Here is a 25493-nt window from a genome sequence, read left to right as displayed (position 1 = left end):
CCATGAACTACATTAGTCTCCAATGTTTCAAGGCATCATTGTGGACAATGTAAATACTTGTATTGAGATAAAGTAGATATATCACCTGAAGATGTAATCCTTGACTCTTCTGATGCCATCCATATTCATGAGCATTGTGTTCATTTCCCATGTCTCTGCTCCAAATTACAGTGTTGTAGTCAGCTGTCAATATGTTCCTCCTTCTTTGCTAGTGATGATGATTGGACTTATGCCCTAACCGGTGAGGGTATGATGATGTCTGATGCACATAGTGGCTAGTCTTTTCACTGCTCTGCCTATGATACCACTTGCATTACTTCATTCTGTGTTCTTTATATTATGGTCCATAGTTGTGGACCAGATGCTGCCTTGTTACCAGTGCCACAATGTACTTTCCTGTCTGTTCCTTGCAGTGGTGCTGGTGTTGCCTGCTTTAGTTCTTTGTATTATGGCCCACAGTTGTGGCCCAGATGCTGCCTTGTTAGCAGTGCCACAATGTACTTTACCTGTCTGTTCCTTGCAGTGGTGTTGCTGTTGCCTGCTCCTGTTCTTTATATTATGGTCCATAGTTGTGGACCAGATCCTACCTTGTTATCAGTGCCACAATGTACTTTACCTGCCTGTTCCTTGCAGTGGTGTTGCTGTTGCCTGCTCCTGTTCTTTGTATTATGGTCCCTAGTTGTGGACCAGATCCTACCTTGTTATCAGTGCCACAATGTACTTTGCTGTCTGTTCCTTGCAGTAGTGCTGGTGTTGCCTGCTCCTGTTCTTTGTATTATGGCCCCATAGTTGTGGACCAGATGCTGCCTTGTTACCAGTGGTGCAATGTACTTTGCCTGTCTGTTCCTGACTCTTCATCCTGCCCCACTGCTGTTGCTATGGCTGGTGTAATGAAGGCCTTGCCAAGATATTCATCTTTTCTCCATTTGTCTGTGCAATACCATGTTATGTAGTATGGCATACACAACAAATATTTTGCTGCATGTGTCTGAACTGGATTGAGGTGCCCCTTTCAAAGTTTCTAGATATCAGAACCATCTCTTCAGTTGTGTGAATAAAAGATGTACTATGCTTCATGTTTCTACATTGGCCGTGTTACAGGGAATTCCCTGCATGGTCTGAGGCTTTTGGATCAGAGCTATCTACCAGGACTCTAGGGCATATCTAGCATCACCTACAACATAATGCTCACAAGTTTATGTTACCTTCTCACTGATTGCATGCTACATCTGTGTGCATGCCCATCTGTTGAACATGAGTGTATACCTACTAACCAGGTGACCTCATGGAAAGTCCTGTCAGGAAATGTTGGTATAGGTTAGACTTGTGCCATATGACTGAATCATGTAAACTGCTTGGGTGGTGCATTGACACATTATATATAATAACCTGGTCATTACAAACCACCTGACAGTTCAGGGAGTAAAACCTTTCCTGTTGATGTATTGCAGGCCCTCTAGACAAGGTGGGACCCTAATAGTAACATGCATGCAATATTTGTATCTCAGGATCTCAGGGAAATGGACTGTGTCATAAAAGGATGTTGCTTCTCTCCTACACTCTCCTTGATAAGCAGATATGCTCCTTCACATGTTGTAGCATAATGGATTCACAAGGCTAATGTCTGCAATATCCCTAATTTGTCCCCTGTAAGTCAATCGAAGGTCCCTATAGCTACAATGATTAAGGCTGCATATACTTTTGTATTGGAAAGAATATGGATACCAAACATTCTTATTAATTCTTTTCCGTGAATGATACAGTTGAAATTGGTCCGTTAGAGTACCAGTGTTCTCTATTAAATAGTTCACAATCTGCTGGTCTGTGAGCTGATGGTAGGTGCTGTCTGTACTTTCTCTGGTGGCATGGCTGACCATGATAGCACTCTACCCATGTTGCTCTGCTGTGTAATTACTGCAGATATTTTTGCCATTCATCTCTTTTTACACAAAGAATCATGCTGTTCAATATATGTATGGGCTGCTGTTGTGCAGAAAGCCTGAGTTATATGTTTTTGAATTGGTTCACCATTTTAGCTTCCTTCATTGGCATACTCCATGTGGCTCATTTCTAAGGGATTCCTTCTATTCGTGTTAGTATGCACTCATTAACATGTGCTGCATACCACACTATTTTGCAAATTATGCAGTTGTGCTACAGATGTCTTATAGTGAAGCAATAACCGATGACATGGTGTGGTATATTGAAGATTTACCCACAGCTGATGTGGTTTAATCATAAGGGCAAAGCCCAAGTGATTAAATAAAGCCAGCCATGGGTAAATCTTCAATATACCACAACCACAGAGTCAGTTATTGCCATTATACAATGACATTATTTAAGAAAAAAAATACTACTTTTCTTAAATAATGTCTTTGTATAATGACGCATTACTGTTCTTCTGCCCGTGGTGGTATACTGCTTCCTTGTGTTGATGTACTATGCATGCATATGGGACTTGCACTCCCACGCATACCCAGTACATCAATGCTTTGAAACCGAAGCAATGGAGAAAAGAAAGTTTCCATTGCTCCGTTTTTTTTTTTTTTTTTTTTTAATTAAAAAAAAAGTTTTGGACACCTTATACCAATGGAAAAAAAGTTCAGGTGACTGGACCTTTTTCCGTTGGTATATTGTGGGATTTACAACAGTCACACTGGCCAATCAGCATGCACGTTTTGGAATATTAATGGGGGGGGTCATTGTATAATTGTCTATATTCTGTACAAGATGCTACATGGGTTAATTTACACAGATAGTGCATTGCCTATGAATCCTAGCCATTACGTTTTTATATTAAAAATACAGTCAGTACATTACATTAATATCAGTATAAATCATAACATATAATAGCAGCCTGTTATTAGAGCTTAACATTTATGAGTTTTGTTAGATATGTTATTCTTTGAATTAAATATGAGTGAATATCTTATAGTCCAACTGTACATCTGAATGTAGAGCCAGTACATTTTATGATGTAAAGTATATCCACTAATCTATAGTTGTGGTCTATTATGCAGGGGTATGTATAATACATACAGATGCACACATACATACACACACTCACATACTCCAGACATATACACACACACACACACACACACACACACACACACACACACACACACACACACACACACACACACACACACACACACACACACGCGCACACATGTGAGGTCATGAAAAAGAAATGAGTTTTTATGACTGTCATGTCTCACCTGTTAGCTCAGCATTTGGCCACCATCCAAGGTCACATGCTTTGCAAGTGAACTCATCCTGGACAAATTCATTCTCTTTACAAGTTGTACAAATCCAGCAGCAGCTCACCTCTCCTTTTCTAATAACCTAAAGGAAAAAAATGGTAGATTAGTTACTGCAAATTTAATAAAAAATGCTTTTATTTATTTTCCGTCTTTCTAATTTTTATTGCTTACGTGAAGTCTATTCTATATATGTATAAACTAGGATTTCCATATGACACTGCGGTAAAATGAAGAATAAATATGGACAAATAGTCCTTAAAAATAAACATAAAACTGTAATTTGTAAATTAGGTACTTATATTCATTTATTCACTGAACTTCTTCAGAACATTAAACTCAAAATAACTCCATGTTTAAATTTCCTGCCGTATCAAGCAAATGACTATACAACTGATGCAGTATAAAAATCAATATGTAATACAAACATTAACAAGTTCTAAAATACACTTTGCATATAAATATAAGTATTATGTAATAAAAACACTAGTAATAACAATACATTACTTGTGTGCTTTGAGGAAATATTTTATATTAATCACATCATTCAATCAAGGTTTTTTGCCTGCCTCTAAATTAACCTGCCATCCCAGTTCCCTGTTTTCTAATTCTGTATTCATATTACCTTCTGTAACAGTCTTCTTTGATCAATGACAAAAAAGACATTTCCGTAATCCTTACAATCCTTAGCTAATGCATTACTACCATCTTTATTTTTTAGTTTTAAGTTGTGTTTATAAATTTGCTGTGAGAGCTTCCTATTGGTTTGACCCACATAGAAACTTTCACAGCTGCAACATTTAGCAATATAAACAACTCCTGTATTGTTGCGGGTATATAAACTTTTATGAAAGTTTACGTGTTTAAAATACATTGAACTGCCTATATTAAAAAAATCTGCACATCTTACAACCATTGCATGGAACAGCTCCCACTCTATTTTTTGTTTTTGCTCATATATTGGATGTTTGAAAACTACTTTAGGTTCATATCCCTTTTAGGAGTAGTTTATTTCCTCGTATAATTTTCCAATTATTTTGAACTGCTCCTTTAATAATTGGAGAGTGTATTTATTTATTGACATTTGTTTACTAGGAAAGACTTACTGGGCCACAAGTTCCCATTTTCTTTTAATGCCAATAAAGTCTAATTTTTCTTCTGGATGTCCTCTAGCTCTAAATAAATGTACCACAAAATTAATTTCTTCACAAAAATCAGATTATTCACTAATTAGTCTACTAAGTCTGATTATTTTATCCTTTATATTAGCTTTCATTTGTACACTATGTTTACTAGTATAATCAACATAATTATTAACAAAAGTGTCTTTTCTATAAGTAGTATTATAAAATTCTCTTTTAATAACATCCATTTTAATATTTACATCTAAAGTTGATACAATTTCCTTACCTACAATTTGTAAATTAAAAAAGGAAGTACCAATGTTTAAATCATTCAAATAATTGCAAATTGTTTCTTTATTCCACTTCACAAACAAAACAAAAAAAATCATCAATATCTTTTATATACATAAAGAGAAAAAGAGTGTGTAGTTAAATATTACTTCTGCCAGCACGGTACAACTTACATTAGCAAAGGACAGAGCAACACTTGCACCCATAACTACTCCTCTAATTTCCTGATGATTAATATAATCAAACTGGAAAAAAATATTGGCAAGCACCAAATCTATTCATAAACAGATGTTATTCATATCCAAATTACTAGTATATGTATAAGTACTTAAATAATTACTAACATATTTGACACCTTCAGCCTAAGGAATTATATAATATAGCAAAACTACATCTATAGCAACAAAAATGTTTCCTATCCAGTAAATTTATACTGAAATAAATCATCCAGTAAAATCTATGAATCTTTTAAATAAATATCTTTTTTTGTACTACAGGATTTTTATTTATTTATTGATTTAGTGACATTTGTTTACCAGAGAAGTCTGACTGGGCACAGATGCCCTGTTTCACAGAATGCCTGGTAAGAAAAGCTCCAAGGTAACAAATTTAATGCAATCAGTATTTGCAGTAACAACTATTATAATGCAGTTTCAGTGAATGCACCACATAATAGTCAATATAATAAAATTTGTATTGGTATTCACAAATATTCATGTGCAAGCATTTTATTAAGAATTTACAGATAGAAAAATAGTGTATAGGATAGGTAGTAGTAATTTAAATAATGTATTAGGGTGAGGTATTTGATGGGAAAAGCAAGTTTATGTGTTAACAGAAAAGTAGCAAATGAATGGTAATTTGGTTGTGCTAATTAGAAATAGGTATACTAGTCTATGTACTACAATAAAGTGAAGTATTAGAAGGAGATAAGTAGACTAAGTGATTTAATGCTTCAAAGAAAGGTATAAGTAGGTAACAAAGGATGTTAGGAGAATGTATGTCCCAGGTGAGGAACAAAAACAAAAGAACTCTGGAACGGTGCTGTTATGCATCCAAAAATTTTAATAAAACTCTGCCATAAAAAACATACAAACTTCTGAGAGGTAAGCGCTTTCGGGTGTTAACCCTTCATCAGACAAAGGTAAAATGGTGCAGAACACAATTTAAATAAGAACACACCCAATGAACAATTAGTGAAATCAATTCAGTAGAAAACCCGCCTATTTTTTAAGGTGGGTTTAATAGGAACAACATCATTGAGCCCTGGATTCCTATGTGCCATAAACTCTAGGATCTTCCTTGACTCTATCTGTTCTGTATAGTGTTTTATATCACCTCCCCTCTTGTTAAGCCTTACATTGACTATGGCCCTAAAAGTGAAACAATGTGTAGGATGTTCACTAACATGTCTGAACAAAGCATTATGTGTGTCCTTGTTTCTTATACTAGAAAGATGTTGCAATATTCTAACTTTGAACATATTATTCGTCTTGCCCACGTAAAAACATGGGCAAGATTTACAATTAGCCAGATACACTATATCCTTAGTCCTGCAAGTGGCTTTAGCTTTCAACATATGGGTCCTATTAGTAACATGATGTATAAAAGAAACATCTTGAGAAATATAAGGGCAGGCCTTGCATCTACCACAAGGCTTGCTGCCTACAGATAAAGCAGGGGTATAAGATAAACTAACATGTTCCCCACATAGAATGTCTTTTAGACTCTTATTCTTTCTATATCCAAATACTGGAGTCGGCCCTACTATGGTGTTGATTCTATCATCACTAGTAAGAATGTTCCAGTTGTCCCTTATAATTCCAGTGATATCTTTTATATCACTACTATAAGTGAACATAACCTTAAATCTAGCATCCTGTTTCATTTCTCTTGAAGGTATAGCTAAGTCCCTAGCAGGCCTAGATAACCAGGGCTTATATTTATGACCCCTTTTATCTCTATGCTTCTCTATAATATCTTTGACCATGGTTTCATTATACCCCCTCTCTACAAAAAGACCCTTCAAACTCTCCAATTCATTGCTGAAACAAATATCATCCGTGCAGTTCCTAGATAACCTGGCTAGCTGTCCTTGTATTATGTTGGGAAAAGTGTATCGTGGATGCATACTATCAAAAGTTAAAAATGTATTTTTCCAACACTCCTTCCTATACAGAACTGTACTTAGGTTAGTTTTGGAAAATAATGTATTTTTGGGTCTAGAACAGACATATAGGCAAGCACAGGGTGTAGCCATGGGCACACCCTGTGCGAATACCTATGCTAACCTGGTACTAGCCTATTGGGAGAATTTGTACATTTTTAACAATAGAGAATGGAAGCCATATATTGGCTTTTATAAACGCTTTGTGGATGATGTTTTTATTTTGTGGAAGGGTGACACCATCTCCCTTAAATTATTTATAAATTATTTATTGATTTTCTACACTCCACAACAGATTTCTTTAAGTTTACAGAAGTAACATCCTATACTGAGATAGACTTCTTATATGTCACAATAGGACAGACTTTACAAGGTTTTTCTACCAGTCTGTATAGGAAGGAGTGTTGGAAAAATACATTTTTAACTTTTGATAGTATGCATCCACGATACACTTTTCCCAACATAATACAAGGACAGCTAGCCAGGTTATCTAGGAACTGCACGGATGATATTTGTTTCAACAATGAATTGGAGAGTTTGAAGGGTCTTTTTGTAGAGAGGGGTATAATGAAACCATGGTCAAAGATGTTATAGAGAAGCATAGAGATAAAAGGGGTCATAAATATAAGCCCTGGTTATCTAGGCCTGCTAGGGACTTAGCTATACCTTCAAGAGAAATGAAACAGGATGCTAGATTTAAGGTTATGTTCACTTATAGTAGTGATATAAAAGATATCACTGGAATTATAAGGGACAACTGGAACATTCTTACTAGTGATGATAGAATCAACACCATAGTAGGGCCGACTCCAGTATTTGGATATAGGAAGAATAAGAGTCTAAAAGACATTCTATGTGGGGAACATGTTAGTTTATCTTATACCCCTGCTTTATCTGTAGGCTGCAAGCCTTGTGGTAGATGCAAGGCCTGCCCTTATATTTCTCAAGATGTTTCTTTTATACATCCTGTTACTAATAGGACCCATATGTTGAAAGCTAAAGCCACTTGCAGGACTAAGGATATAGTGTATCTGGCTATTTGTAAGTCTTGCCCATGTTTTTACGTGGGCAAGACGAATAATATGTTCAAAGTTAGAATATTGCAACATCTTTCTAGTATAAGAAACAAGGACACACATAATGCTTTGTTCAGACATATTAGTGAACATCCTACACATTGTTTCACTTTTAGGGCCATAGTCAATGTAAGGCTTAACAAGAGGGGAGGTGATATAAAACACTATACAGAACAGATAGAGTCAAGGAAGATCCTAGAGTTTATGGCACATAGGAATCCAGGGCTCAATGATGTTGTTCCTATTAAACCCACCTTAAAAAATAGGCGGGTTTTCTACTGAATTGATTTCACAAATTGTTCATTGGGTGTGTCCTTATTTAAATTGTGTTCTGCACCATTTTACCTTTGTCTGATGAAGGGTTAACACCCGAAAGCGCTTACCTCTCAGAAGTTTGTATGTTTTTTATGGCAGAGTTTTATTAAAATTTTTGGATACATAACAGCACCGTTCCAGAGTTCTTTTGTTTTTGTGGCTTCTCAATCGTTGTTCTCTGGTTGGGGTATCAGCACCAAGCATTTGTTTTTCGGATTCAGGTGAGGAACAGGAACAAAGCTAGGAGGCATGGAGGAAGTATTTTAATAATGGTTTGAAAAGATGAAGGTGTGACATTGACCTGATTGATATTGGAATTGTATTCCAACTTCTACCTGCATTATTGAAATAGAGACTCACCTCTGCAATCCTTTGTGGTTTGTAGATAGTAAACAGTTGCTTATTATTTGACCGAAGGTGACTCTTTGGTAGTTAGAGTTGGAGTATGGGGCTAATTGCTTGGCAGGCATATAAGATCATAGGATCATAGGAGGTTTTTCCCAAAAAAGAAACCTCAGTCAGCACCTGTTGCCCCTGTCAATGAGGGACATAGGTGGAACCCCTGGGAAAATTTGTGTTTTCCCATCCACTCATCGGGGTTGTGCTTGAAGAGGTTCAGTGAGGTGCTCTGTTTGACATGTATGGGAAGTCTATTACATATTAGATTTAGGACTTTCAAGTGGGTAATGTGCAAGGAGTTAGACTTATAGATATGGAGCATCTCTAATAGGGCAGGGTCTGAGATTGCCTTCTAGGTGAGACACAAATCACCTTTGAGCAATCTGTATGATATCGAGCAGAGTGTCAGTGATTTGAGCTTGTCCACAATGGACAGGTTTTGGAGGCCATGGATTCTCTTTGCGAGGTATTTATGTGGCCTTTCCAGTTGGTGCAGATGTTTGGAGAGGTACATACCAAATGGGGTGTTATACTCAATTTTTGGTCTAATAAGAGAGGAGTACAGAGAGGTAATAATCTACTTTTTCCTGTTTGCAATCCCTTTACTTATGAGATGAACCAAGTAAACGGCTTTTCTGACCACTGTCACTATATGATGGTCGAATGTGAGATTGTTATCGACCTGAGTACCCAGGTCTCTCACTACAGGTTGTGTGGTTAGGTGGTTGCCGTTAATGTGGTAATCAATAGGAGCACTTTGTTTGCCAAATGGTATGATGATACATTTTTTTGCATTTAGCTTAAGGCTATGACTTTGGTTAAGCTGAGCTGGGTATAAGAGTGGTGGTGAGGAAATTCAAGCCAGTTAAGTGTTTTTAGGGCTAAACAATGGTAGGTCTGGCTAGTTTTCTTTTTCTTTTTTGCAAGCAAACCTGGCAACTTTCTTGTAGCATTGTTCATATTTAGAACTAAATGAGGTTTATTAATTGGTCATGATAGGGGCTCCACATAGGAGAGAGGGTAAGTGGTAACTAGAGTTACCATGTCAGAGTTTGTAAGGAATTTGTTTATGAAGGTTAATTAGTTTTTGGTGGTTTTTCTTGATGCTGTTGTGGTTATGTAAATCAAACTGAAGATTGTCACCAGTTGTCATGCCAAGTAGCTTTGTATGTGAAATAACTTCAATCATGGTATTATTTAAGAAAAAACATTTTAAAGTTATTGTATTCATAGGAATGGTATTTTAGAAAAAAAAGTAATTTGTTTTTTGGTGATTTAGTAGCAGGTGGTTAACTCATAGTCAACTTTTAATAGAGTTTAAGGTTTCTTGGGTAATTATCTGAAGATGCATGTGATTATCTGAAGTACATATTAGAGAAGAATTGTCAGCATATTGTATGAGGGGAGCTTGCTGATAGGATTCATGTACATAATTAAAATAAAAAAAATTCAAATCAAAATTGTTCTAAAGTAAAAAAAATGAAATTTAAGAAAGAAATACATTTAATAAAGTATCTAAATAAAGAGAAATAGGCAGCTTCTTTGTTTTGCTGACACTACAGTTCTAAATGGCAGATCTAACTTACTTTTCTGAATTTTAGGAATTTCAAAAATAATTTCAACTTTTGGATCTTCCATTTTCAGAAAAGTATATACTTTCAATGTGAAATGCAATTAGTTGAATAAAACTAACAGCACTAAATCTACATATTTATATTGCTGATTAAAAAAAATAATTTATTACTGTATAACAATTCTTTTAGGAATGTTGGGATAACATGGGGTCATAGAGAGTTAATCAGAGCTTTGGGAAACATCAGAGGGGGAGTGATGAGGATCGGGGTAAGGGGTATGTTTGTGAACCTATATGTGAAGGGAATCCTCCTAGTGATGGCCTGGTCCAACAACAGTAGCTCTCCAATGATACGCAACAAGATCACCACATAGGCAGGAAGTCCAGTGACGTAACAGTAAAAGCAGATCGTCAGTGTTTGGACACCAAGTACCTCCCAAATTAAACACAAGCTGATCAATGAGGTTAAAGACATCATGTCAACATTCATGGAATTGATACTCAATGTATTAGGCGTTAATAGAAAGGCAGTTTTTAATTATTTATAAAAAAGTAAAATTCACCTGGTCTTCCTGCAAGAAATTAAATTAAAGTCTAGAGATAAACATAGCTTTGGGAGGTTATGTAATGGTTGGGGGTGCAAAAGTTGCTGTGGCTAAGCAAAAACAGGACTGACAGCTTTTTATACATACTTCAATAAGTTGGACCAAAGTAAAAGATGTGACTGACAAAGGGGGTAGTTGAACCATACTGACAGGGAAGATGTTATATCAAACAGTTATGACTGGGAATTTTTATGTTCCTAATGCAGATGATATGGTCCCATTTATTGAATTCCACAATGAAATAGAGAAAAATAAGATGAGTTTGGGTGGGATCATAATGAAGGGACTTTAACACAATTATTGATCCCACTGTGGACAGATTACCTAAAGACAGGGACAGAAATAGGAAATCGCAACCATACTTGGATTGCATATGGATGTTTAGGAGTTAGTGGATGGTTAGAGAATGATGCATTTTGTAGAAAAACTACACTTATATGGCTAGTCTTATAGAATTATGGCTATTCTTGAGTGGCCTTTGCGGGAATATAGAACAAATAGACTTCCCCCTAACTACATGGTCAGTTCATGCAGAAGACCATTTCATATTAACTGATTGTAAAAGTGAAGTCCCACTACCAGCCTGGTAACTTGACCTTATTATGGAAATCTACTGAGTCCTGAAATATATTTAGACATAGGATCAAATTGCAGTAGAAGAAATCAGTGCAGCTATATTATTTTTCGTTAAGATAAACACAAGAGATCTTATGCAGAAATTGGTGAAACAAAAGAAAGAAAAAAACAACTGTTTGGCAAATGTAAGGGAGGCTGAAGAGCAATAAATGTGATTGGATAATGAATATAAAAATCAGAAATGTAAAAACAAGGAAATGTTAGAAAAGATTAATGCCAAATTAAAAATATATATTTTACCAATGACCAAACATGGCTGAACTGTGTTAAAACATAAAAAGTACTTTATTGTATAAGCACCTTCATGCTCCATTACGAGCACTTCATCAGACAAAATACTGTAAAAACTAAAACCATTAAATAGTAAAAGCCATTAACACTCAATTAATCGCATGTTCAATGTACCAATTTACGATTTTTTCAGTAAATGTTTTAAAGATATATTACCATTCAGGCCGGGAAACCTATATGCCTATAAAGTAGTAATCCATTTACACTCAACATCTTCTACCTTATTCAATAAATCACCTCCTCTAATCCTATTATTCAAAGTCTATAACACCGTAAAACTAAAACCATGGTCATTAAAATCAGCAACATGCCTATATAAGGCACTAGTGATATCTTGTTTCCTAATATATCTAATATGTTCCAACGAGCGTTCCCTTAATGACCTACTAGTTTTACCCACATAAAAACATAAACATTTGTTGCAGTATGCTGAATAACAAGATGACATCTGGAATAGTCTACATACAATTTTGGAGTAAACACATAACCATTAACTGGGTGAACAAACACCTTACATTCAGATATAAAACAACAAGCTGTACAACTACAACATGAGTATGTCCTCCTATTGGAGATTTGTGGCACTATTGATGGTTTACATTGAATTATTAGATAGAGGGTATTCTAAACATGATCTTACTTTTACAAATGTTGATTTAGAAGCCAGAAAGGATTCTGCTAGGCCATATTTTTCTGATATGCCAAGTAATTTATGGCATAAGAAGAATAGAGTACGAGATGGTAGAGTTAGAACTGTTTTGACGTATACTAGTGATGTCAACAGGACATGTGGTATTATACATAGGAATTGGCTGATCTTATATCAGATGAAAAGATTTGTGATATAGTTGGTTCTGTACCTAAGTTATGTTTTAAGACTAGTTTATCTTTAAAGAGACAAATTTGTTATCGTCGTGATAAATGTCCTGTACAAATGTTCATGTTTTTATGTGGGTAAAACTAGTAGGTCATTAAGGGAGCGCTTGTTGGAACATATTGGATATATTAGGAAACAAAATATCACTAGAGCCTTATATAGGCATGTTGCTGATTTTAATGACCATGGTTTTAGTTTTATGGTGTTGCAAATTCTGAATAGTAGTATTAAAGGAGATGATTTATTGAATAAAGTAGAAAAAAACTTAGTGTAAATGGATTACTACTTTACAGGCATATAGGTTTCCTTTCCTGTTAAAACATTTACTGGAGAATTGTAAATTGGTACATTGATAATGTGATTAATTGAGTGTTAATGGCTTTTACGATTTAATGGTTTTAGTTTTTATAGTATTTTGTCTGATGAAGTGCTTGGGATTGAGCATGAAAGTGCTTACAATAAAGTAGTTTTTATGTTTTAGCACAGTTTAGCCATGTTTGGTCATTGGTATAATGTATATTTTTAGTTTTGCATTACTGTTTTTTTTATAACAGATAACTGTCCATTGCTTGGCATTTTATCTGTGTTGATTAACACAGAGAAATTACTTTGAGATCTACATTATCAGACTACTGATGAGAAATGGGAAATGTATACATGTTTCTACTGGACAAAAGACATTACATCTCAAAAGTTTATAACACACAAGCTCTGAGAAAGATCCAGTCAGGGAAATGGCAATATTAGCAGTGTGGGATAGCAAGGGTAGGGTGGTAATGGACCCACCTCAGATATATGAGATCTGTAAGGGAATATGGAGTAAAGGTAACATTAAGTATGGATAAAATGAGGGTGGAGACATTTCTAGATATGGTTGGCCCCATAAGTTTATCTTAAATTACTATGGAGGATGCAGAAAATTGACAAAAGGAATGACAAAGGGGGAAATAATGGTGGCTATTGAAGGGCTGACCAAGGGTAAAGCACCAGCGGTCCACCGAATGTATAGTTCTTTAAGGAATACAAGTATGAATTGGTATCCCCTTTATTAAAATTTTATTCAGAATGTGAAAAACAAGTATCCTTCCTGGGAAATTCTAATATAGTCAAGGTGGTAATGTTCTCAAAACTAAACAAGGGCAAATCCTTCCTTAGTACCTACAAGCCTACATTACTGCTGTAGCTGGACCTAACAATATGTACTAAAGTGCTACCAAACAGAATACTTAATCTTTTGCTGTGTCTTATATCACAGCAGAAGCAGGACTTTATCAAATGTAATAAGTGAAACCCAGACCTGGTAAGGCTTTAGATGGATGTAACGTGACTATGCATTGTAAAGGAGCTAGATGCTGGAGCTATGTTAAATGATTAAAAAAAAGCCCATAACTCAATTAAATGGTTATTTATATTGGGACTGGTGGAAGTACTGAACTTTCCTAAAGTGCTTGTCTTACAATGTCAACTATTGCATAATAATCTTAATGGCATTGTTTCTATAAACTATTTCTTTCATACAACAGAGCTGAGCAGGGAAATGATACAGGTATGCCCTCTGCCCCTTGTACTTCTTATTACAGCCACAGAGCTCTTTTTATGCAGTATTTAACCATATGCATACTACATTTGGGGATCTCAGTGCAATACAGAGACCCTCTAATCTCAGTTTGGTTTACTGACAGTTGGGTCCTGTGGCTATCCCAATATGTAATATCAGCATAGCATTAGCCTTTACTAATGAAACTGGAACGTACCACAGGATTAGAAGTAAATGAGCATAAACTACAAGTATTCCCTTTGTTAAAAGCAGCTAGGAATACCCTTGAGAATTCCCAAACTAGATTAAAGGAAAAGATGGTATTAAGGTGTCCATATTTGTGGATAATTATGACCCATGGCTGAGTCTTGCTCATAGATACAAATACTAAAGTGTTATATGAAAGTCGGGGAGATAAGATCTTTGGATGCAAAAAGACATAATTCATGATTCTTTGCTAAAATAGAAGAATAATCAAATATGTGCTTCCCAAAGTTCTTTTTTCATACAACAGTCCCAACATTTCCATAAATCAAAGCAACTGAATAAATTCCAAAAGTTAGTATCCAACATATTATGGGATGGAACACATCTGAGAATATGAAGGAGAAAAGTATTATTTATTTTTTAACACCTTTATTGAATTATCACTTAAGATATAAACAAACATACATTTATATAAGAGAAAACAAACCACATTAGCATGTTCCTAGTTACAAACATAAATCACATATTTTTTTTGTATAGCTATCATCAATTCAACATTACACAAATTGTTCAGTTCTTGCCTTTCTTTAAATCTCACTCCTCTTCCAAAACATTCTGCATGTATTGTTCCCACATTTTCCATTTTTTCTGCGTAACTTGTTCTTACCCTTTTTTAATGGTCCCACTTCCAGTTCTTTCATCTTTGTTACAATATTCAACACTTCAAACACAGTTGGTTTAGGCTTTGATTTCCATTTTTCAGTAATTGATTTTTTGCAGCCACCAGAATTAAACTTAGCAAGGCCTTACTCTGTCTAGCCAAATCAGATCTTGTATCCCAGCTCAAAAATATAATTTCCTTAGTAACACCCATTTGCTCTCCCAATATGCTGACAGAGTACTCTGGAGGAAATTTTTGAAGTCTGCCAATTGATTGCACTCCCAGAACATATGTTCCCAGTTACCCTGTCTTCCTTATCACACCTCCAACATTCGCTATCTACCTGAGGAAACATTCTTTGGAGTTTGATCAGGGTATAAAAATACCTATGGAATCACTTCCAGGCAAAAATTCTAAATCTTCTAGACTTTGTTACATACATGAGAGTCATACATATTTCCTCCCATTATTTCCTTGAGAAATTGCTTATCCAGTTTCTCTTCCAAATGTTTTCTAACCTCTTCTAATTGATTTCTATAGCTATCATGCAATATCTTATATGTCCTACTAATTATCCCTTTTTAATAGCTTTTGCTCTAGATTAAAAAAAACTCTACCAGAACAGGTATTTCACTTAAGATTCCCTGTCCCTTTCTCTTTCCCTATATTCTCATATCAGTCCCTGATAGGGAAGGCAGCCTCTAGCCTGCAGTCCAAATGTTTTCTTGAACCCTTCCTATTCTATTACATTTTCCTGTTTAGTTATTTGCTCCCAATACCTTGGTTCCTTTGCCAGTTTTCTCAAATAAATTCCAGCCCCCTCTTGCTTATTCTCTGTACCCCTAATTACAGTCATTTCTATTGACAAAATCTCCTTTCTCCATTCTTGTGTTGGATCAGTTCTTAGAATACTTTCTGCTCCTTCATATATATAATATTCTGTATGGCTGTTGTTATTCTCCTTAAAAAACTGCATCAACGTCCCGTTCTCTCCTTATTTCTTAAATTTTCCCCCCTTTCATCATCATCCATTTCCACTTTGAATTATAGCTTTTGGCTTGTGTTATGTATATGACTTATAACTGTGGAGCTCTAAAATATCCCTTCAAATCAGGTATTCCCAAATCCCCTTGTTCTGTTAGAAGGATCAACATATCCCATTTGACCCTTGCCCTCTTCCCCTCCCAGACAAATTCCTTCAACTCTTTAATAATTATTGTCCACAACTTCTCTGATTGATAAAAATATATGCCTGGTCTGTATATAAAACTAAAGGGGTTAAAAACATTTTCCCTGCTTGTATCCTGTTATCCATATCCATAAAACAAGAGCTTCCAGTTTCTCAGTTTTTGTATTACATTTTGTTTACTATCTTCCCACAAATCCTTAGCTGCAAGGAGAAACCTATTATTGCCTCTGAAGTTTGGGGAGGGAGGTAAGTCTTACAGATTTCAAACAATAACATGAAGCTATGGCTAAATGCCAGAACTTTAGGGTAAGATTGAACCCCAGATTGCTATGGGTGCTGCTAGAAAAGTATTATACTGACGAAAATATGATGTGTCAGTCTAAGAATTTTAGATACCAAGGTAGGGGAAACAGAAGCAGGGAAAATGGGTTGAAATTAAGATAGAAAACTGGAATGAAGCAGACATGGATGGAATATACTGGAGATTAATTTTATAGACTAGTTTGGTTATTAAAGGAAATGGTCCTTAATGGATATGTTGGACTTGGAAGAAAATTCATTCATGGATTATAATGCTCTTAGATCTAATATAGTAGGCCACAGATTTGGGCAGTAGTAATACTTACAAGTTAGGGATGCGTTGCAGGAAGTACAATACAAGATAAGATTCAGAATTTATTATAATGCAATATAAAAGCATTTTCTTCTGCCTAAGTTTTCTTTTTACGTCATTTACTATACATTACACATTTTTAAAATAGTATACAATACCAGCTTTGATACCTTAATAAGTTCCATCATGAAAATGTAAAAAATATTCTACTAAGGGAATTCTTTATTTTTATTTATTTATTTATTTATTTATGTGTTGATGCTCTTCCAATATTTTTTTAATCTGTTTGAAAAAGTCCTTTTTGTTTCACCAAAATAACATAATCCACATTGGTACTGTACGATATCTATCACCTAAATTGGGGATTGGCATAATGGCTAAGGTATTTACCTAACCGAGACAAAGTGCAAGTCTGATTACCACCTTTAAGGGGAAACTAGATAGGCTTAAAATGGCTTGCAAGGGCAGCTAGCCTAGTACTTACCTATGAACTAATTTTTGCATGTGCAATATTGTACTTTCCACGTTTTCAATTTAATGTTATTAACTATCATAAATTCTTCAGATGTCATACAATCACACAGACTGCACTCAGTAAAGGAACGAGTTATTTTACAATTTACTTGACTGATCCATATATCCCTGCTTTTGGAAATGTAAAATTAATAGATACCACCTAATCATATATACTCATATCATTAAGATATGTTCCAATAACATGTCTCAGGTGATATGAAAACTAAACACCTTGTCCTACATGGACCATCCCAAAGTCCTGTCACTATACTCAATAGTCTACAGACTGCTAAGAGGTGACCTGTGTTTAACGTAGTTATATAGGTTCATAAGTATGTACTAGGGTAATGGCCCTGGAGCCTTTACAAGCCTAGTCCATAGGATTAGCCTGGCATCATGCCATCTGACTTTAGTTCCTAGAGCCTCTGTCAAGTAGAGCCACTGGAGTGATCCCCTGGGTGAACATACAAGACATCCTCCATCCCACTACTGATGGATTTACTGCACACCAAAATGTCAAATGGAATCAGTCAGGAGTCTAAACCTCTTCAACAACATCCACAGAATGGTTTGAAGGGATAGGTATATTTCGCAGGAGATACCACTGCTGTGGAACAGACTTTTCATCCCCATGAAACAAAGTTCATCCCTGTCCATTTTCAAGTACGACTTTAATCTATGGCTGGGAAACAGAATAATTACCTCAGGATCGCCCCTTTACTACTAATGGACAAAGGCAGCTCCTTAATGCTTTATCTCTTACATGGGCCTCCTCAAATTATGTACTGTTTGATCCCAGTTATTCTCATTAGGGGTATATATTTAATTATTAACTGTGGGATGGGTAAGGCTAATCTACAACCAAATGAGATAGGTTATTTTAAGCACAAAAAGGAAAACTGGCTGGACTTAAAATGGCCCACAGGGTAACTAGCTTAGTACTTATCTTAGAACCTATGAACCCTTGAAAAGGTAACTATGTTTTTTCAATAAACATAGAGAAGATATGTTATACAGAAAAGTATATCATTTAGGAAGCATAAGACAACAAAGGGGGACAGGGAAGAGAAGACAATGAATAAGAAAACCGAGAGGGGTTCTAGGACAGCCAAAGCCCAAGCTGAGTGAAATACAACAGTGTTTTAGAAACAGATGTAATAAACATTTATAGAAACATTAGGAATGGGAGTTAGTGCAGACATGCAAGAATTTAACAAAGGAGCAGGGAAGGGGCATTCATAATGTGCTATTATGACATTATTGTTAAAGAGGATATATTTCTGTTCAGTATTCGCATGAGTCGAGAAAGGCACCTAAAATCAAGCCAATGCAGGTCTACTAATCCTCAACAAATCTCAACTAATGGAATTATTAATTTATATATTTATTTATTTTGTGGGAAGTGAAAACGTCCTTACCTAAGTGTTATGGGGGTTGCACCACCAACACCCCCCTTAGCAAATATAGCTAAACAAAGTTTGCACAATACAAGGGAAAATAAACAATTTCCCTTTCAATTTATAGTTGATGAGTTGGGCATTCATTAAAATTTGGTGCCGCCGTATATGGATATGTCTTTCCCAGTTTCCCTTCACTATTACCCTAAGTTTCCCCACTTCCTACCATATCTACTTATGCCATTGCCATACATGCCTGCACTGTACCATCTACAGAAGAACAGGTTTTGAATGAATTCTTACAATTTGATAAAACAATGATTCTCATTATTATTCACACCAGAGTTCATCACAAATATCAAATTAAAACAGCTCTGCCAAATATCATTAATAATCATGACTGCTATTGTATTATCTAGGAAATCAGAAAAGGCAAATAGGATTCTGGCAGAGAACTACAAGATTGATTTTAGTGAGAGGACAACTGAAGGATTTACTTAAAAAGATATAACTCAGTATTAGGGGATAAGTAAGGCATGGGGTGCAATAAAGCATACTGTCATATCAGGAAGACTATGTCATATAAATCTAATAGATTTCTTGTGTTGGGGGACAGAAGTCAGCTAAGGGAGATGCATTTTTCTGAGTCACATGACACAGTCTTACACAAATGCTTAATATGCAAGATATCTGACTTTGGATTGGATGAAAGAGTAATGTCAAGTGTAAAACTGACTGGATAAGAGAAGGTAGAGGAAACAAGGAAACTGGAAGTGGAATTCACAGTGTAGAATGTGATTTTATATGATGTCCAAGAGGGTTCAGATCTGGGGCCTATCCGCTTCAATATGCCATTTTGCAAGATTAAATTGAGAAAAAAATGCTTTGCAGTTAAAAGTAAGACATGCAACAGTAGCAAGACAGAAGGTGGAGTAGAGATGTATGGAATGCGCTTCAAAAATTTAGTGGAGTAGTCAAACATTTGGCAGTATATATTCAGTTCCAGGCAGTGTAGTAAAATACATAATAAAAGGTAGGTCACCACCAACAAAAACGGACAGAAAGACCTTGGTATAACTGCATAAGAAAATACAAAGGGGGGTTGTGAATGTGGAAATATAGGAAGAAAAATCCTGAAACCAGAAAAAAATGAAGAATTCATCTTCTTTTGTAGAATAAGCCAGACCATACTAGAAGTACTGCATCAAGCACTAAATACCCCTTTTCTGTGGAGATATTTCCAAGACAGAGCCTGTGCAAAATAGGGTACCACAAATGTGCTGAATCTATATCAGAAAGGGACCAAAAATGTAATATTTACACTTACTCATTCCGGGGGATCTTGAGTAAAAAAAAAAATTTTTTTCAATCACAGCAAGAGGTTCTCCCATTCGATTCTCAGCTTAGCTTGGAGTGCCTTCTGTGTGGAGTCTGCATGTCCTCCCCGTGGCTGGGTAGCATTCAAAAGACATGCGTGCATAAATGGGCGTGCCTTCGTTGAAGGTTGGGTGTCAAGCTGGCACCTCAGTTTTTCGTAAAGATCTACTGCCAATCATTAGTGGACTGGAGTTCCGCTGTGGCGACCCCTTACTGGGAAAATGCAGAAAGACAAACAAACAATTATATTTCTTTTGTTTTGCATTCGGTTACTGGGATAATACAATTGGGTACAGAACCTCTTTTAAAAGGAGGCATGGTGTGAAAAGCTCCACAGTAATACATGCAAACATTCCTCAATATACAGAGACAATCAACAATTAGAGTATATGCAAAATATCAAATGTGAAATACCTTTGCCTAAAACTTTTAACAGTAAAGCGTGATTAGCTACAAAGCATAAAGTAGAAATGATATCAGTGATATAATATGTGCAGACCGAGAGATCCAAAACAGGCTGAGAGTTTATACAGAGGTGGTAATATCATTCTAATGGATGTACCAACTGTAGTAGATGTACAGTTTGGCCTTTGAAAGCAGGATGGTAGTAAAAATATAGATAAGTTGGAGAAGTCTAAAAAATTAGGAAAGCAGAGTTAGATGAAAAAAATAAAAAGGTTAACATATTAGATGAGAATGTCATAGTCAATGTAAGAGCTTAGAACAACAGCATTATGAGAGAGAGTCCTGTAATAAGTGGTAGAAAATGAGTTACACAAATAAATACAGTGTGGTAGCAGTCAAGAGTCAATGAGAAAAAAGGATAATATGTTTATAATATAGGATAGGTTTATTTTGGTTTAGGGCAGGAACATAGTCGTGAGAATGTTAGATGTTCTTGAAGCAGTGCTTTAAAGATGGGCATGCTGTTGGTTGTCTGAGAGACAGAGGGGTAGATTGGGAACATATGAAGAATACAATGAGTTACTTGTCATGTTGTTTGATCTAGTTGTTTCCAGCAACAGGATGTCAGTGGAACACAGAGGTCTGCTGGGGAAGTAGTGGTGAAGAAGGTTACTCAGACTAGTGCATTTATCTGAATAGTAAATGAGTTTATGAGTGACAGTTGTATTGATGTCAGATGGTGATGAAGTTCAAGCCAGTTGGCTTGTTTATGTGCCGAAGAGTGGTATGTTTTATAAGGCATGTCGACAACAAATCTAACCAGTAGCATTATTCAACTAGATTGAGTTAAATTGATTGTTCATTAATGACAATAGAAAAGTGTATAAAAGAACTGGAAGTATGAAGGTAGATACGATATGTTTTCTAGTATGGTCAGTTAAGTATGGTTTGGCCCTGCAGAATGAACCAAGTTTGTGATGGGTATTTTATGACATGGTTTATATAATAGTTCACCTTCAAGCTTTCATCAAGAATGGTACGTAATCGTTTGGTGCAATTGACCATTTTCATTTAAGCATTTTTTCCAAAACACCTGTATTGAATTATCACTTGTGACACAGGCAGATTTACATTTATATAAAAGTAACCGAACTGTATTAACAAGTTAAAATTAACAGACATTATGCTTCACATGCATTGCTATATATCATATAACCTAAGCAACATTACATAAATTATTCAATTCCTGCCCCTTTTTTTTTAAACAAGATACATCTTTATTAAACCAACACATATGACATAAGCAATCATACACTTGCATAAATCTATGTACTGGAAAGAAACAGTGAAGAGGTATTTCTGGCCTAGGAGTTGTTTGGGGGTGAAGACAATTGCTTTGCATCTTTTTGGATTTAATAGCAGTAATGAGTCAATGGATTTGAATGAAGTTAGGGATTCCTGAGTTAGCTGTTAGAGGTGGATTCAGTACTTAGCAATGCAGATTAGAATGGCATCATCAGCGTATTGGACAATGCTGGCAGGTCGGCTTGCTTTATGGAGATTGTTAACAAATATGTTGAGGGGGCCAGTGATGGAAGCCTATAGTATATCTACTGATATATGGAGGAAGGTTGAGGAACTGTTTTTCTTTTTTGCTGTCTGTTTTCTGTTTGAGAGTTAGCTACTTAACCATGATAGGTAGTTAGAGCCAATGTCTAGCAGGGACAACTTATCGAACAGTCTGTAAGAAACTGTGTCGAAGGCTTTAGACATATCCACAAAAATAGCTGATGGTAAGTTCATAAATTTATGTGCTGATTTGCACTACTAATAAATTTCAGAAGGGTGGTAGTTGTACTATGATATGGTTAGAAGCCATGTTGGGTGGGTGATAGCACAGTCATTTTCAATGATGAAGGGCAATAGTTGGGATTAGATGAATGTCTCTAAAAGATGTAATTGAAGGGATAGTAGAGCTATGGGTCTATAATTGGTGAGTTCAGTGCTGTTGCCACGTTTGTGAGGTGGTAGGATGTGGGATTTTTTCTGCAGAAGTGAGACAGAGCCTTTGTGAATAGATCTGTTTATTAAAATGGATACAGGATAAGCTATTGCTTTAGCTGCAATTTTAATATATTCCACAAGTAGATTACTAGTGGGTAAGGACTACTGGCTTTAACTTCAGAAGTACTTTTTTATGTAAGTAGTGAGAACTGGTTTAAAGGATAGAGTGTTTATTTGGTATGCACTAGGTGAAAATGTGATGGTAGTGGGCAGGTGCTTCAGATGGCATGCTACTAACTGGATACATTTTGTGCTGAATTTGGTGTCAATGTCTTTTGCTTTGTTATCAAGTGGAATTGGCTGGGTGGTATGACTGGGATGAAGAAGTTAATTAACTGAGGACCAGCAAAGTTGGAATTAGCTTGATCATTGTTCTGGAGGTTGGTGTAGTAGGTTTTCTTGTCATGTATGGTATACTTTTTTGTGGTATTTCTGAGCTGTTTACATTTTTTGTAGGTCATGGCTGGACCTTTTTTTTCTTGGCTTGACAAGCCTTATTTCTTACTTGCATGCTGTTTAGTCTGCCTTGGTAACAAAGAGGCTGGGTTGGTCTTGATACCTTTACATGTGATAAGGCTTTGGTCATTTAGTATTATTAGACAGTGTAATTCCTTCATCTAGCTGGAGTGTATGCATTGGGTTCCAGTTAACTTATGTTAGGGATGAGATAAACATATCCTTATTGAAGGAGTAAAGATTATGTGTTTATAGGAATGAGTTCTTGGAATGCTGCTGAATTGTCTGATAGTGAATGTGTGGATGTGATCACTTAGAGCATCAGGAGGACAGCCAGATGAGATTATTTTATGATTTTGCAAGGGGCATTAGTGAGGAATGAGTCGATAGTGGATTGTCTGTCACTGATTTTGTTATACCTAGTAGGAGTAAAACTAAGATGAGTGACACCAAATAGGTTGTTATTTTTAGTGTGGGGGGTCATTATTTATTGTTGCCCAGTCAGAGGCACCAGAAGTTCTTGAAGACAGGGGAGGGGGGGACAGGGGCACTTAGTGATCTAAAAAGGGAATTTTTTTAAAACTGTTTACTACTAAAACATAGGTTTACTTGGAGGAAATTTTAAGCTTAGCCAATTTCCATTTTGGTGCTTGAATGAACATTTCCTGATTGGTCTTACCTATTACATGGCTGATAATTGTATATTAGCCCTAGTGAGAACAAAAGTGATCACACTATAGATAATTTGAGGGGACCCATGTAAGGGATGCAACATTTAGGAACTGCCTCTATACACTAGTGGCATGAGGTGCAATCCTGGATTACATTTTCTATTACCCATCCTTAGATCCAAGTTGCAATTGAATAAGGACAGGGATTAGCTTTGTTTTACTTGAATGGATAGTCTGTACTGGATATATATCCATCTCTCCACAACATTCAGATTAGATACCTGGACTGAGTATTTCTGATGCCATTTGTTTTGCTGATGTTCAGTAGGTCCATCTGCATTGGATCAGAGGATGCCTTGTATGCCAGGCACGTCACCTCTAAACATTCTGTAGGATACTGAGTATAGTGATAAATCTTTGAGGTGGTCCATGCAAGACCTATTGTTTATGACTTGTATCCTTTTAGTAAGGTACCTCTGTGGGTATCCCAATTGTTGCATGGGTCTGGAAAGATACATGCCAAACTGGGCATTATATAAAATGATTGACCTAATGAGGTCTTTATAAAGGGGGACAATAACATCTCTAGATCTAGTCACAATCAATTTGTTTATAAGCTGTGCACTATAGAAAGGCTTTCTTATGACTCTGGGCACATGTTGGTGAAAAGTTAGGTCACTGTACACACAAGTTCCCAAATACCAAACAACTGGGTCAGTTCTCAGGGGGCATTGTCAATTTGGGAGCTCCCTGGAGTAGATGACTTCCCAAAGGATATGATAATGTATTTCTTGGAGTTAATTTCAATTCATGATTCTGGTAGTAGTTATTGTTTTGGACAAACTTTCCTGCATGATGGTTAAGTCATTTAAGGATTCAGTAACTGCTCCTAGCTTGCAGTCATCTCAAACTTAGTTGGCCAAAGCCTACTGGTATTTCCTTTTACTTTTAAGATGTATATGCCAAGCAGAAAAAGTCTCAGCACTGAACCCTGGGGAACACCATCGGTGATTGGTGTATTCCTCTGTTTTGATCTCCTGCATCCTGTAAGCAAGCATACATGTATACATTCTTTGATTCACCTTCCTGATTGTATTAAATTACATTCCTAGTATAATACAGTACCACTTGGTAGAATGTGTTTTAAATTTGTAGTTTGGAACAGTCTTCTAGTAAGCAATGAAACAAAACATATGAACCAATAATGACAAAACTACCCATTTCAGAAAATTTCAACCATAAAAGGCCACTCAAACTTCTGTCATTACAATCCACCAATATCAGTAAATATGCAAAATCTCTGCAGAAGTAAGTCATCTAAATAATTCCACATTAAAGGGATCTGTAGCTAATGAAGAGGTTGCTGCTAGCAAACAACTTTATATTTCATTGTTTCATCTACAAATAAGTGTATGTTGCCCTTGAAGAATAAATTCCCTATGCTGCATTAAAAAAATGATAAGCTAAAAATTTTGCAATGGGGAATGGATGGCAAACTGATAACAGGTTCATAGTTACTAGGTAACTCCTCCAAAGGAGGACATTGACAGGACTTTAGCATCCACTCCCATTAAAGTACAACACAGTACAGTATCAGCAATCCATCTGCATACTGTGGGAGTAGTACCCACAGTCTTCTGCATCAAAAGCAAGTATACTACCTGTTGTGCTACTAACAATACAAACAACTTAGCTTAAGTAGCATTAAACTTATCTTCCCCTGAAGCTCTCGGCTCCTTATAAAATCCACTTGACGATCAACTAAATCTCTCAACTTCACAGA

The 25493-nt window shown here is 35.9% G+C and overlaps 1 protein-coding gene across 1 annotated transcript in view; it reads right to left on the bottom strand.

The window, feature by feature from the left end:
- GRM1 (glutamate metabotropic receptor 1) overlaps positions 1 to 25493 on the bottom strand; it is a 3392621-nt gene that overhangs the window by 858208 nt on the left and 2508920 nt on the right. The window contains exon 7 of the mRNA XM_044068819.1: positions 3222 to 3348. Within this exon, the coding sequence (XP_043924754.1) occupies positions 3222 to 3348 (127 nt within the window). The remainder of the gene's footprint in view (positions 1 to 3221; positions 3349 to 25493) is intronic.

This window comes from Protopterus annectens, chromosome 1.part0 (genome assembly GCF_019279795.1).
Source record: "Protopterus annectens isolate FY-2018-M chromosome 1.part0, PAN1.0, whole genome shotgun sequence".
NCBI classification, from domain to species: Eukaryota; Metazoa; Chordata; order Ceratodontiformes; family Protopteridae; genus Protopterus; species Protopterus annectens.
This window is presented reverse-complemented; position numbering and strand designations above follow the sequence as displayed.